The 14,539-nt window shown below is 38.3% G+C and overlaps 2 gene segments (V, D, J or C) and 1 further gene; all 3 read right to left on the reverse strand.

The window, feature by feature from the left end:
* Igh (immunoglobulin heavy chain complex) overlaps positions 1-14,539 on the reverse strand; it is a 2,751,187-nt gene that overhangs the window by 1,143,787 nt on the left and 1,592,861 nt on the right.
* Positions 3,920-4,219, reverse strand: Ighv6-4 (immunoglobulin heavy variable V6-4). The segment is given in 1 exon segment: positions 3,920-4,219. A coding segment is annotated over 1 exon segment (300 nt).
* Positions 14,042-14,341, reverse strand: Ighv6-5 (immunoglobulin heavy variable V6-5). The segment is given in 1 exon segment: positions 14,042-14,341. A coding segment is annotated over 1 exon segment (300 nt).

Consider the following 14,539-nt stretch of genomic DNA (forward strand, 5'->3'; position numbering starts at 1 on the left):
TTATGTCAAACACTTATTTTTGTTGTATTTGTTCATGAGGTTATGTTAGTAATGTTTCTAAATTATGCTCATACTTGCACCAGCAGGTAGGCTGTTTTTCTACTGTCTGGGTCTCAGGCCTAATGAGGGCTGACTAAAAGAGGCAAGTTATTACTTATTAAAAACTAGGAACCCTGCTCTTGAAATTCATGGGAGGAAGGCATCTTATAGAATATTTTGAGAACATTCTTAGCAGTGACTTTCAATGTCTCAGTCTCTGATCTGGAATACATGACATGACACAAATTTCATGAACGACTAAAAATTTCCCCATTGTTCTGATGGAAGGAGAGGGATATACATAGGACTCTAACGGAGAACTCTAAATTTTGGAAGCAGACAAGAATCCTCAGTACTAAAGAAGATCTCAATGTTGAGTTTTCCCATCCTATTGATTAGTCCATGACTTACTCATTCTCTTCAATCAAAAACAATTGTGCAAATATCTCTTTATTATGAAGATAAAGTGTGATTGTGCAGAGCATATATAAACAATGAAATGACTAAGACTAAGTTACAATTTTACTGAAATTATTCGACAAACACTCTACAGTCTCCCATGCATCAAAACTGGAGATTCCTATTCTGTGGCAACCTAGAAACAGTAAACAATTTTTATTTTCCTTGCTCTAACATTACACCTAATGTTCTAGTTTTCATTCTAGTTTTCAGTACTTGATATTAAAGTATAAGCCATTGGTGTTTTTTGTTGTTGTTTATGTTGTTTTGTTTGTTTGTTTTTTCAGGTAATTTTCCACTGTGTCCATGTGCTTGAGGCTCTTCCCCACTTTCTCTTCTATTAGTTTCAGTGTATCCATTTTTATATGGAGGTCCCTGATACACTTGGATTGGAGATTTGTACCAGGAGATAAGAATGGATCATGGATCGATTTTTATTCTTCTACATGCTTACCTCCAGTTGAATATTCACCATTTGTTTTAAATTCTGCACCTCTTTTTTCCAGTGGGTGACTTTATCTCCTTTGTCAAATATATAATGACCATAGATGTGTGGGTCCATTTCTGGGTCTTCACTTGTATTCTGTTGATCTATCTGCCTGTCATTATATAAAAAACCATGCAGTTTTTAATCACTATTGCTCTGTAATACAGCTTGAGATCAGGGATGGTGATTCTGCCAGACGTTTTTTATGGTAGAGAATAGTTTTCAGTATCCTGAAGGTTGTAAATGAGCCAAGCCTCTTGACTCTTCCTCGTCACAGGCCTTGTATGTTGAGGATCATTGGCATGTCATAAGACTTTTTTAGGCTGCATTTTTTTTCATGGGTGTCACAGAGGATTCTGTTCTGAGGATCATTGCAAAATTCACTAAGGTCCCGGGAACTTCTGACCTTGGGGGTCAAACCATAGGCATTCTTGTTCCTATCAGTGAAAAACTGTCTTTGTTCCCGTGAGAATGTGTTCTTGTACAGAATATAGTACATGACATCATAAGGGTAACACAGTAAACTTGTAAATTACAAAGAGAGGAGGTACTATGTGTATGTTCCAGTGAGATAAGATGTGCAAACACCAGTGAAAATATATTCACTTTGGCAATAGTTGTGTATTACACAGGTTATGTGTTTTCTTCAGCAGGATAATTTAAATAAAAATGTATGAACAAAATAATTATCCCAAATCACTGAGTGTATTTCTTCCTGCTTTTAAATTTTCCATGTTCCCATTACCTGTGCAGTCTAATGTGGCTCCACCTGAGCAGTCAGGAGGTTCTAAAGCAAACCTCTGGAAGGACTCAAATATGAAAGCAGGGACTCAGTGGTAGAATTTTTTCTCAGGTAATCGAAGACAGACACATATCAATTAATAGCAATGAGAGGTTTACTCATATATTGATTTATGCCATATGAACAAGGTCTCTCATTTATCCCAAGAATTCTCCATGAAGGAGTCCTAGCATCATAAATATATATTTTATGAGAGAGATTCTCATACATATCATTATTTAAGAAAAATAATTGTTCTTTACACAGAATGATAAAGTGACTAGAAAATAATGGATTCTTATTTTTCCATAGGAATAGCTCAAATATTCTAGTTTTAATGATAAATGTCCCCAACACAGTCATATATTTGAAAATTTGATAGCTTATTGGTAATGTTGTTTCTGGGGGTTATGAAACTTTTTGTGAATGGAGCCTCACTGGATTAAGAACATCAAAATATTTGCACTTTATATTCTTCCCAACTTTCAGTTTACTCTCTTATCTTCCTTGGTCATAAAAAGTGATCTTCTGTGAAATGTAATATCTTGAGTTCTTTGTATATAATGGATATTTGCCCTCTAACAGTTGTGGGGTTGGTAAAGATCTTTTTCTAATATGGTGGTTTCCCTTCTGTCCCATTAATAGTGTCCTTTGCCTTAGAAAAGCTTTGCAATTTTATGCATTCAAATTTGTCCATTCTTTATCTTAGAGCATAGGCCGTTGGTGCATAACCCTATTAAAGATGGCATACAGATTTAAAAAAGAACTCTCAACTGGAGAATACTGGATGGCTGAGAAGCACCTAAAAATATTCAACAACTATATACAAGAGTCATCAGAAAAATTATAATCAAAACAATCCTTAGATTCCACCTCAGAAAAGGCAAAATGACTAAGACCAAAAATTCATGTGACAGCAGATGCTGGCAATGATGTGGAGAAAGAGGAACTCTCTTCCATTCATGGTGGAATTGGAAGCTGGTACAACCACTCTGTTAATCAGTCTGGCAGTTCCTCAGAAAATTGGACATAGTATTACCTTTATACCCAGCTATACCACTCCTGAACATATACCCAAATTATGCTCCAACATGTAATAAGGACACATGCTCCACTATGTTCATAGCAGCCTCATTTATACCAACCAGAAGCTCAAAAGAGCTCAAATGTACTTCAATAGAGGAATGGATACAGTAAATGTGATACATTTGCACAATGGAATGTTATTCAGCTACTAAAAATGATTAATTCATGAAAGTCTTAGGCAAATGGATGGAACTAGAAAATATCAACCTGAGTGAGGTAACCCAGTCACAAAAGAACACACATGGTATGCACTTACTGATAAGGGGATATTAGCCCAAAAATCTGGAATACCCAATATACAATTTACAGACTACATGAAGCTCAAGAAGAAGGAAGACCACAGTTAAAGTTGAAAGAAGTCTCAACTGCTGAGACATCTTCTCTGCCCTATTGTAATTTTATCACTCTGAAATTGGCTGCATTCAGTTGTTTCTACCAGGTTTTGTAAGTGCTGGTTTTAGAGAAGCTTGTGTTTATATTTCCTGCTTGATGTTTGTGCCATTTCCTGAAAAATCAGAGTTTGATTATTTTGCCCACTGCACAATTCATATACCAAGGAATAAACAGGAGAGCCTTTTTCAGATATTATTTCTGTAGTAACTGTTTACAAAGATGCTCTATTACAGATACCTTAGCTGTACTCCCTTTTTCCTCACCTATTATAAAGTCAGAGGGCTCAGATTGCCAGAGAAAATAATGGTTGTCAAGATACTAGAAATAATCAGGTTTGAATCCAGAATAAGGAGTTGGCACTTTGGTCTAAGAATCTACTATAAACAAATAAAAGCTGCATATTATAATCAAAGAGTTGTACAAGAATAGATGACATGAATCAGCTTTACACAGAAACAGCCATTTCTGTTCTAAGAGGCTGACTGGCTCAGGTAGTTGGAGCCCACACTAGATAGTAGAAATGGTATCCAAAGAAAGTGATCTCACCTCCCCATATCTCTATAAACAGTAGCTCCAGTCTCTAGGTTACATGGCCACTGTGCTCCCCCTAATGGACCTCAGAACTCCTGCAGCATGGTTGGTGGATAGATTCACAATGAAGGCTTCTTACTGTGCCTTGTACAGTAATAAATGCCTGTATCTTCGGCTCTTAAGCTGTTCATATGCAGGTAGACACTACTTTTGAAATCATCTCTTGAGATGGTGAATCTGCCTTTCACAGACTCGGGATAATATGTTGCATAATTATTAGCTTTGTTTGCAATTTCAGCAACCCACTCAAGACCCTTCTCTGGAGACTGGCGGACCCAGTCCATCCAGCCATCTACAAAAGTAAATCCAGAGGCTACACAAAAGAGTTGCATGGATCCTCCAGGTTTAACTAAGCCTCCTCCAGACACTTCCAGGTTCACATCACTCTGGACACCTGAAAAAACAAAACAAAACAAAACAAAACGAAACAAAACAGACAAACTCCTCAGTAAGCAGTCAAAACATGCAGTGTCCCTCTCACACCTTTCCACTCTCATGCAGTGTCTCTTATTATCTATGAATTACCTTTTAAGAGAACAACAATGAAAACACAGCTCAGTTCCAAGTACATGGTGAATGTTCTGTGTCCCTGTTTGTCACTGAAGAGAAAGACTTGTGAGTCCAGATTTGTGCATCTCTGTCAGAGCTCTATGGTCAGGGCTGGTTTTCATGAGCAGAGGGGAACATTATTTGCATGTCTCTGTGCTGTATCATGAGCTCAGGGATGGGAGCCTTAGAGGACTCAAATACTAACACAGATGTTTGAGAAGTAATAAAGGCTGAAGTGGCATCATAGCATCAAATCATCATTTAATCACCTCAGTTGACCAATTTTGCATGCCTGCACCCTGTATCCCAGGCTTGCATGGACACAGGATAACCACATTTGAGTTATGCATGGGCCATTTGAACTGTGTCTCAAAAAGAAAAGAAGTAGATGGGAATATAAAAGAAATTTTATTTAAGATGCATTTCCATTTATATATAATAATACAGATTTGCACCCTCACTCTTTTTTGCTTTATACATACAAATACTTTTGCTGTATTGGCAGAAGCAAAGTTAATTCACAAGAAAGTCAGATATGAAAGAACTTAAATATTATGATTGATAAATTAGGGAGAGTTTTTTATTAGATATTTTTATTTACATTTCTTGGTTTCCCTTCTAAAAGCCCCTGATTGCCTCAACCCTTTTCCTGATCACCAACACCCCCACATACAAATCATGCCCCTGGTATTCCTCTCCACTGGGGCATTGAGCCTTCACAGGACCAAGAGCCTCTCTTCCCACTGATGACCAGCTAAGCCATCCTCTGCTACGTATGCAGCTAGATCCATGAGTCCCACCATGTGAACTCTTTGGTTGGTGGTTTATTCCCTGAGATCTCTGTGGGTACTGGTTAGTTCATATTGTTGTTTCTCCTAAAGGAGCTACAGACCCCTTCAACTCCTTGGGTACTTTGTCTAGCTCTTCATTTGGGGACCCTGTGCTCAGTCCAGTGGATGGCTGTGAGCAGCCACGTATGTATTTGTCAGGTACTGGCAGAGACTTTCAGGATACAGCTATATTAGGCTCCTGTCAGCAAGCTCTTGCTGGCATCCACAATAGTTTGGTTTTGGTGGTTGTTGATGGGATGGATCCCCATTGGGACAGTCTCTGGATGGTAATTCCTTCAGTGTCTGTTCCATAATTTTTCTCTGTAATTCCCTCCATCTGTATTTTGCTCCCCCTTCTAAGAATCATCGAAGTATACACACCTTGATCTTCCTTCTTCTTGAGTTTTATGTGGTTTGGAATTGGATCTTGGGTATTCTGAGCTTCTGGGCTAATATCCACTTATCAGCGAGTGCATATTACATGTGTTCTTTTGTTATTTGGTTACCTTCCTCAGGATGATATCTTTCAGCTCCATTCACTTGCCTAAGAATTTCATAAATTCATTGTTTTTAATAGCAGAGTCATACTCCCTTGTGTAAATGTACAATATTTTCTGTATCCATTAATCTGTTGAGGGACATCTGGGTTCTTTCCAGCTCCTGCCTATTATAAATAAGGCTTCAATGAACATAGTTGAGCATGTGTCCTTCTTACATGTTGAAGCACCTTCTGGGCATATCCCAGAAGTGGTATTGAAGTGTCCTCAGGTAGTACTATCTGCAATTTTCCGAGGAACTGCCAAACTGATTTCCAGAGTTGGTCTACCAGCTTGCAATCTCACCAGCAATGGAGGAGTTTTCCTCTCTCCACAACCTTGTTAGCATCTGCTGTCACCTGAGGTTTTATTTTAGCTGCTCTTACTGGTGTGATGTGAAATCTCAGGGTTGTTTTGATTTGCATTTCCCTGCTGAAAAAGGTTGTTGACCATTTCTTTAGGTGCTTCTCTGCCATTCAATACTCCACAGTTGAGAATTCTTTGTTTAGCACTACTTGTCAGACTTCTCACTTTCCTATAAATCTTTTCTTGAAATTGTCTATGGAGGTGGAGAATAGGTTATTTATGGGTGGCAGGATGGCATACAGTTTGCTACAAAAGTTGTGGTTACTTTCATCAATCCCCTTCATTTTCTGGATCCTGCCATATCTATTTCATTTAGTTGATGCTGAATGTTAATCCAAAGACAGCAGAAGAGATGCACAGGGACCTTCTCGGTTTAACCAAGACTCTGCCAGACACAACTAGGTATACACCTACCAAAAAGAAAAAAAAAAAAAACTTGGTTAGGAAGTTATGATATGTTGTCTTCCATCTAAAATACATATCAACTAACATATTCAGTACCTCATATTCCCAAAAAATATGTTTTAAAAATGCAATATGGAAAATTTAGATCAGCTTCTATCCAGGGTTTTTGTTCTTTGTTTTTGTTTTGTTTTGTTTTGTTTTCTCTTTGTCTTTGTCTCAAAAATTCAATTGATCAATAAAGCCTAAGGAACCAGGTGCTGTAGTGAAAGTGTGATGAGTCATAGAGAAAAGAAGCAAGCAGCTGATATTTCTCTGCAGCAAAACTCACAAATGGAACTTCTCCTCCATGCCAAAAAGCCTTCGATCTCAATGTCCTTCCCTTCTAATTCCTGTTTGCCTCTCTGTCAGTTGTCAACTTACTCTCCATTTTTCACTATGTGAACTCCTTGTTTACTCATTGTTTGCTCCACTGCTTGATCTATGGTTGTCTTTATATAGCCTTCTATACTGTAAACAGAAAACTCTTGGATTAAAGATGTTTGCTCTGGCTTAATCACACCACAACTGAAAACAGAGTTTTGCAGTAAGTAACACATTTATAGGAGTCACTGTGTGATAAATACCATTAAGTAGACAGTCTTTAGCACTGATCACTAAAAGGGAAGACCTGGGTATCTGGAGCTGTGCTCCACTCCAACAGCTGAAGTGACAGGGCTATGCTTGTTTCTCTGAAAACAAGGAGGCTCATTTGCTTGCCCTCCTCCAATATAGATCATTCTGTATTAAAAGTCTTAGAGTTATGAATCTCTAGAAAGAGATAACACTCAGAATAAAAAATAAATATAGCACAAACTATTATGTATATTTAATGTACTTTATCTGTTTGTAATAAAATTAAAAATCTGATTTTAGTTTGTTTTTGCCCATATGTATTGCTCTGCATTATTTGATTTACAGAAAGCATTAACATACAATTTGATAGTTTTAAATGGATTAATAAAGTTTATGAATGTTGATTCCAGATATTAATTGATAGAAATTACTACTAGATATATAGCTTAGTGATTAATCATGCAAAAGTACTGTTGGGTGATATACAGTTTTAAAAATACAGACATGTAAATTCTATAGAATTTTTTTCTGTAAATAACTTTTGAAAATAATTGAACATTTTTGTCTGTTTTATTTATTCATCTGGTGATAGCCATTTTGGTTCTGTATGGCAGGTCAGTATTTTATACACTTTCAATTAATAAATGTAAATGTTTGTAAATACCAAAAGATGGAAATAAACCATAGGTTCCAATCTGTGGCATGCTGTGACATCCTTCTATCTCTCCAGTCCTCACCAACCCAGAGCATTGCACTTCCATAATGATTGTTGGTGAGATTCACCAGGAATAGCCTTGAAATTCTCTCTCAATGACAAAAGATGGTCAAGTTCTAGATTTCAATTGAGGAATCCATTCAAATCTGAGACAAGATGGGTTTATGGGTTTAGCAAATAAATGCTTTGTTGTCTGTCATGTCTTGTATATTTCAAGGCAAGGGTTCTATCTGGCATAGTAGATGGTCTCCTGGGACTTTTGTGTAGTTAACTAGGATGACCAAACTCTAATGGAGTTAGAAACCATCCTTGTTGGCCCCTAACAGAACCTGTTACTCAGGATAAGCACAGCTAATTTATTTAAATATTTCCTTTCAGGTTGGTCGTGTCAACAGCTATTTATGAATTGTCATAGGCATAATATCCCAGTAGAAATTGTTCTACCTTTTGTTTTTACCAAGCTGATACATGACTTCATTTTCTTTAACTCACTCCTATGATGATGCGGCACGAAAATGTTTGGTAGGCAATACTATAGTCACTCAGGAATAACTTGTATGCATGAAATATTGTGTATAACTCTTCTGAATACTGATTCACCAGGGCAGGCATAAGGTGGAATTCTGTGAAGGACATAAATTTTCAATATCCTTGAGAAATCTATGTTTTCCCATCTAAAATGATACCATGATACTGGCATTTGTCCAGACAATTCAAATCTAACAACTCAACATTTATACTAAGCAAAGTCTTTCTTTTGTCAGTTCCCCCAAATTTACAGGTAAAGGAATTCTCTTAAATTCTACTCTGATGCTGTGGTTTATATTGGAAAATGAGAATCCATGGTGATGTTGACATACTATACATTTCACAGAGGAATGGATTGGACCTTAGAGGACCAAAAAAAAAAAAAAACTATCCAACTTTTCCTGGTGAAGACTCCCTTCCTGAGTGTCATGTGATCTTGTGGTAAAGGTTTAGAGGATAAGGAAGGATAATGATGGACTAGGAGAATACATCCCATAGGAGAAATAAATGTACATGTATGTTTAAAGACACTCTAATCAGTTCTCAGTGTGAGGTTCTCACACTTGAGAAATGATCTAGGTCCAGTGAGAAACAGATTGTGTACATATTGCAGCTCTGAAGAAAAATTCTTTCCCTAAAGAAGTAGAATTGAAGGCAGCACACCTATATCCTGTCTCAATGTCATACTCTTATACAAGTTTGTATTCTGTGCTGACAGTGTCTGTAATTATTTCACTAGAGATTAGTTTAAAAACCCAATCCTTAACAATACCCTGTACATCCTAGCAGAGTTTGACAGAGCTCAGACCCTGGTGATTGCTTCATGAATTCTACTAGAAATTTCTTTTTGAACTTCCATACATATGGTGCTAGTCTATGGTGGTGTGTTTCATCTCTCTCTGATACACACAATACTATTACATAATTTTACTTCTCGAGAGGAACAGAATTGAGATACATATTCTATATGTTTGTATACATATATATATATATATATATATACACACATACATAATATATATTCATACACATATACATATATGTATGTACACCTAAACACACACACACACACACACACACACACACACACACACACACACACGCACACACACATCAGACTGTCTCAAGCTACTTCACAAATGGCTGTCCCTAGAAGGAATGAGCAATTATCCAATAGTTCTTTGATTCAAGTGGCAAGTTGTTTTAGATGGTCTTCAGTATATACATGAATACTGAATAACTAGTCTGTACTAAAACCTAAGGAATACTTCAGAAGTAGATACATGAACTTTCAGGGTTAATGAAACTAAGCGGGCAAAAAGCAAGTTTCCTACCTCCATGTCCTTTATGAAGGCAGCACTAAGATGATCAGCACCATCAAACAGTTGTTGCCCATATCTAGGATGAATGTTTCCTCTCCAAACAATGTAAGTAAGAAAAATTCTTGGATCCACCCCATAATCAGCTTCCAAATGCTGACACCATTGCATACACTAGCAAGATTTTACTGAAAGGACCCAGATGTAGCTGTCTCTTGTGAGACTATGCCGGGGCCTAGCAAACACAGAAGTGGATGCTCACAGTCAGCTAATGGATGGATCACAGGGCTCCCAATGGAGGAGCTAGAGAAAGTACCCAAGGAGCTAAAGGGATCTTCAACCCTATAGGTGGAACAACATTATGAACTAACCAGTACCCCTGAGCTCTTGACTCTAGCTGCATATGTATCAAAAGATGGCCTAGTCGGCCATCACTGGAAAGAGAGGCCCATTGGACACGCAGACTTTGTGTGCCCCGGTACAGGGGAACGCCAGGGCCAAAGGGGGGGAGTGGGTGGGTAGGGGAGTGGGGGTGGGTGGGTAAGGGGGTCTTTTGGTATAGCATTGGAAATGTAAATGAGCTAAATACCTAATAAAAAATGGAAAAAAAAAAAGAAAAATTCTTTCTTAGATGTGCCTTGTTCATTGGGATTTTAGTTAATTCAAGATGTAGTCCAGTTTTAATACGCATATAGAGTCTCACCAATACTAACCAAACAAAGACAAAAATAGACAATACACAGTGGATGAGGAGAAGTCAACAAGGCTCAAACACTGCAAAGAACTAGTATCCAGTAACAGGCCACAGAAAAATGCTGAGTGTGAGAAATTGCCCACACCATGAAACAGCATACCATTGGATTATTCAGCATCAATTGGTCAGCCCTAAAATTATTCACACAAGTAACTTTATAATGACTGAGAGGCTGAGAAGGTTATTTGAAAGTACTTATGAAATGTAGCGGATTGAATATGCTTGCCCCATGGGAAGTGACACTATTAGGAGTAGGTGTCTTGATGGAATAACTATGGCCTTGCTGGGAGAAGTATGTCACTGTATAGGCAGGTGTTGAGATCTCCTAGTGCTCAAGTTTCTACCAGTACAAAAGATACAAATTTCTCTTAGTGGCTTTCAGATCTATGGGTAGAACTCTCAGCTCCTTCTGCAGCACCATGTCTGTGTGAATGCTGCCAGGCTTTTCTTTATGATGATAATGGACTGAACCTCTGAAACAGTAAGCCATGCCTAATCAAATGTTCTCCTATAAAATGTTACCTTCATCATTGTAACTGTTCATACCAAATGGAAAAAAAAATCTTTAGTAAGACAGGAATATATACTTGTGTGTGTGCGTGTGTGTGTGTGTGTGTGTGTGTGTGTGTGTGTGTGTGTGTGCATGTGCACACACATACATGGGTGCATGCCTGTGTGTGTGTGTGTGTGTGTGTGTGTGTAACAATAATTTTAGGATAAGAAGTCAATAATTTAAAACAGGACAAAGAGTTATATGAGATGTTTTGAGGGAGGAAAGGAAAGGGAGCAATGATATATGACATATTTCAATATTATAATCTCAAAATATATACAAACTTAAAATACTCTATCAGTTGAATCATTAAATAAAAATGAAATGGTTTTTCATGAAAGGGTTTCTCTGTGTAATTTTGAAGTATCCAGAAATCACTCTGTCAACCTGGATGGCCTAAAACTCACAAATATCTTCCTTCGCCTGTTTCCCTATTGCTGGTATTAAGGATATGTGCCACCACTGCCCTGGCTAGAATTTTACTACAGTATTCAAATTTGTCAACAATAAGTACAACAGAGCATGATGTATGGAAATGCTCCATACATTTGGTCAAACCTTTATGTAATGCAAACACTATTCCAAAATAATTTGCCAGAATGAAAAAAAATTCAAAATAGGTTCTCTATCTCTGTTTTTTTGAGTAATAACTTTTTATTCCAGAAATACCACAGCCCTAAACACTAGGATGTCTGTTTCAGCAGGGTTTCTTGTTATCTCTGCTGCATATTCCAAACACCTAACTTGATGAATATGTGTGTGTGTGTGTATGTGTGTGTGTGTGTGTGTGTGTGTGTGTGTGTGTGTGTGTGTGTGTGTGTGTGTGTGTTTCTGCCTCTGAGTCTGCATCTGTGTCTTTGTAGGTGTCTGTGCAGGTGTACAGAGTCTAGAAGAGGGATTTTGTTCCTCTCAGGTTGAAGGTAGAGGTGAGTTCTTCAACAAGGGCATAAATATCACAGTAGGAAATATGGAGACAAATTATGGAGCAGAGATTGAATTAAAGGCAATCCAGAGACCAGCTCACCTTGGTATCCAGCACATATACAGTCCCCAGCACTGGACATTTTTGTGGATGCCAAAAATAGAAGCCTGATATGACCGTCTCAGGAAGGCTTAACAGAACATGACAAATACAGCAAAGGAAGCTCACAGTCAACCATTGGACTTAACTTGGAGATCCATGATGGAGGATATCAAAAAGGGACTGAAGGAGCCGAGCTAGTTTTCAGCTCAACGGAGGGAGCAATGTGTCAATAGGCCAGACACCCTAGAGATCTCATGTACTGGACTACCAACCAAAGAATACACATGGAGGGACACATGACGCTGGCCACATGTATGGCAGAAGATGCACTTGTTGAACATCAGTGAGAGGAGAGGCTCTCGGGCCTGAAGATGTTCAGTGCCCCAGTGTAGGGGACTGCCAGGGAAGGAGGATGGGAATGAGTGATGGGGGTGCACTCTCATAGAGACCGGGGGAGGGAGGATGTGATAGGGGGGTCTCTCAAGGGGAGACCTGGAAAGGAGAATACATTTGAAATGTATATAAAGAAAATATCCATGAAGAAAAAAAAGAATCAAATTGAGAACCTCCGAGTTAGTTGAAATCAGTCTCCCCCCTCTTAAAGATAGATATTTTCTTTATTTGCATTTCAAATTATATCCCCTTTCCTCATTTCCACTCCAAGTCCCCTCCTCACTTACCCAACTACTACACCTTCCTGCCTCTCCTCTAACTGATGTTCAACAAGTGCATCTTCTGCTACCATATGCTTATGAAGCCTTAAGTCCCTCCTTTTGTACTGTTTGGTAGGTGGTTTAGTCACTGGGAGCTCTGTGGATACTGGTTGTTCATATTGTTGTTCCTCCTGTGGAGCTGCAAACCTCTTCAGCTCATTGGGAACTTTCTTTATCTCTTTCATTGGTGATGGTGTGTTCAGTCCAATGAATGCCTGTGAACCTCCACTTCTGTATTTTTCAGGCACAGATATATCCTCTCAGGAGACAGTTATATCAGGTTCCTGTCAGCAAGCACTTGTTGGCATCCACAATAGTGTCTGGGTTTGGTAATTGCATATGGGATGGATCCTCAGATGGGACAGTCAGTGGATAACATTTCCTTCACTTTCTGTTCCAAACTTTGTCTCTGGATCTCCTTCACGGATATTTTGATCTTCTATATAAGAAGGACCGACGTATAAACTTGCACGTGATATGAACACATTGATAAGGGTCTCTTAGCCCAGAAATTCAGAATACCGAAGATTCCATTCAAGACCACATGAAACACAAAAAGATGGAAGACAAGAGTGTAGTGTTTACATCAGTCTTAACTTATAAGACATCATCTTTGCCCTATTGAAATTTTCTCTCTCTGGATTTGGCTGCCTTCAGTTTTTATACTAGTAGTTTTTATGTGATGGCTTTAGGAAAGTTTGGTTGTCTATTTTCTTCTTACTATTTGTGCCATAACCTGAAGTATAAGAGTTTGATTATTGTGCCCACTACACATTTTATATACCAAGGAATAAACAATAGAACCTTTGTTAGAAATGATTTATTTGGTAAATCTTTACAAAGATACTATGTTAAAAATAGCCTTAGTTGTACTCCCTTTTCCCTCCCTTGTTATAGAGTCAGGGGTGTCAGTTCGCCCCTCAAATAGTTGTCAGGACACAAGAAATAACCACACTTGAATCCAAAATAAGGAGTTGGCACTTTGGTCTAAGAGTCTACTATAAACAAGTAAAAATGGCATATTATAATCGAACAGTATGATTAGTATTAGAATGGATGAGATGAATTAGTTTGACACAGAAACATCCATTTCTATTCTAAGATGCTAACTGCCTCAGGTTCATGGAGTACACACAAGATAGTAGAAATGGTATCAATAGATAGTGGTGTCACCTCACCAGATCTCTATAAACAGTAGCTCCTTTCCCTGGTTTGCATGGCTACTGTGCTCCCACTAGTGGACCTCAGAACACCTACAACAAGGTTTGTGGATGTATTCACAATGAAGGCTTCTCACTGTGCCTTGTACAGTAATAAATGCCAGTATCTTCAGCTCTTAAGCTGTTCATTTGCAGGTAGACACTACTTTTGGAATCATCTCTTGAGATGGTGAACCTCCCATTCACAGACTCCACATAATATGTTGCATAATTACTAGCTTTGTTTCTAATTTCAGCAACCCACTCCAACCCATTCTCTGTAGAGTGGTGGACCCAGTCCATCCTGTAATCACTGAAAGTGAATCCAGAGGCTGCACAAGAGAGTTTCATGGATCCTCCAGGTTGGACCAAGCCTCCTCCTGACTCCTCAATTTTCACTTCACTCTGGACACCTGAAAACACAAACAAACATGTTAGTAAGCAGTCAAAATATTCAGTGTCCCTCTCACTCCCCTCCACTCTCATGCAGTATCTCTTATTATCTATGAATTGCCTTTTAAGAGGACAACAATGAAAACACAGTTCAGTTCCAAGTCCATGGTGAATGTTCTGTGTCCGTGTTTGTCACTGAAGAGAAAG

Source organism: Mus musculus, chromosome 12 (genome assembly GCF_000001635.26).
Source record: "Mus musculus strain C57BL/6J chromosome 12, GRCm38.p6 C57BL/6J".
NCBI lineage: Eukaryota > Metazoa > Chordata > Mammalia > Rodentia > Muridae > Mus > Mus musculus.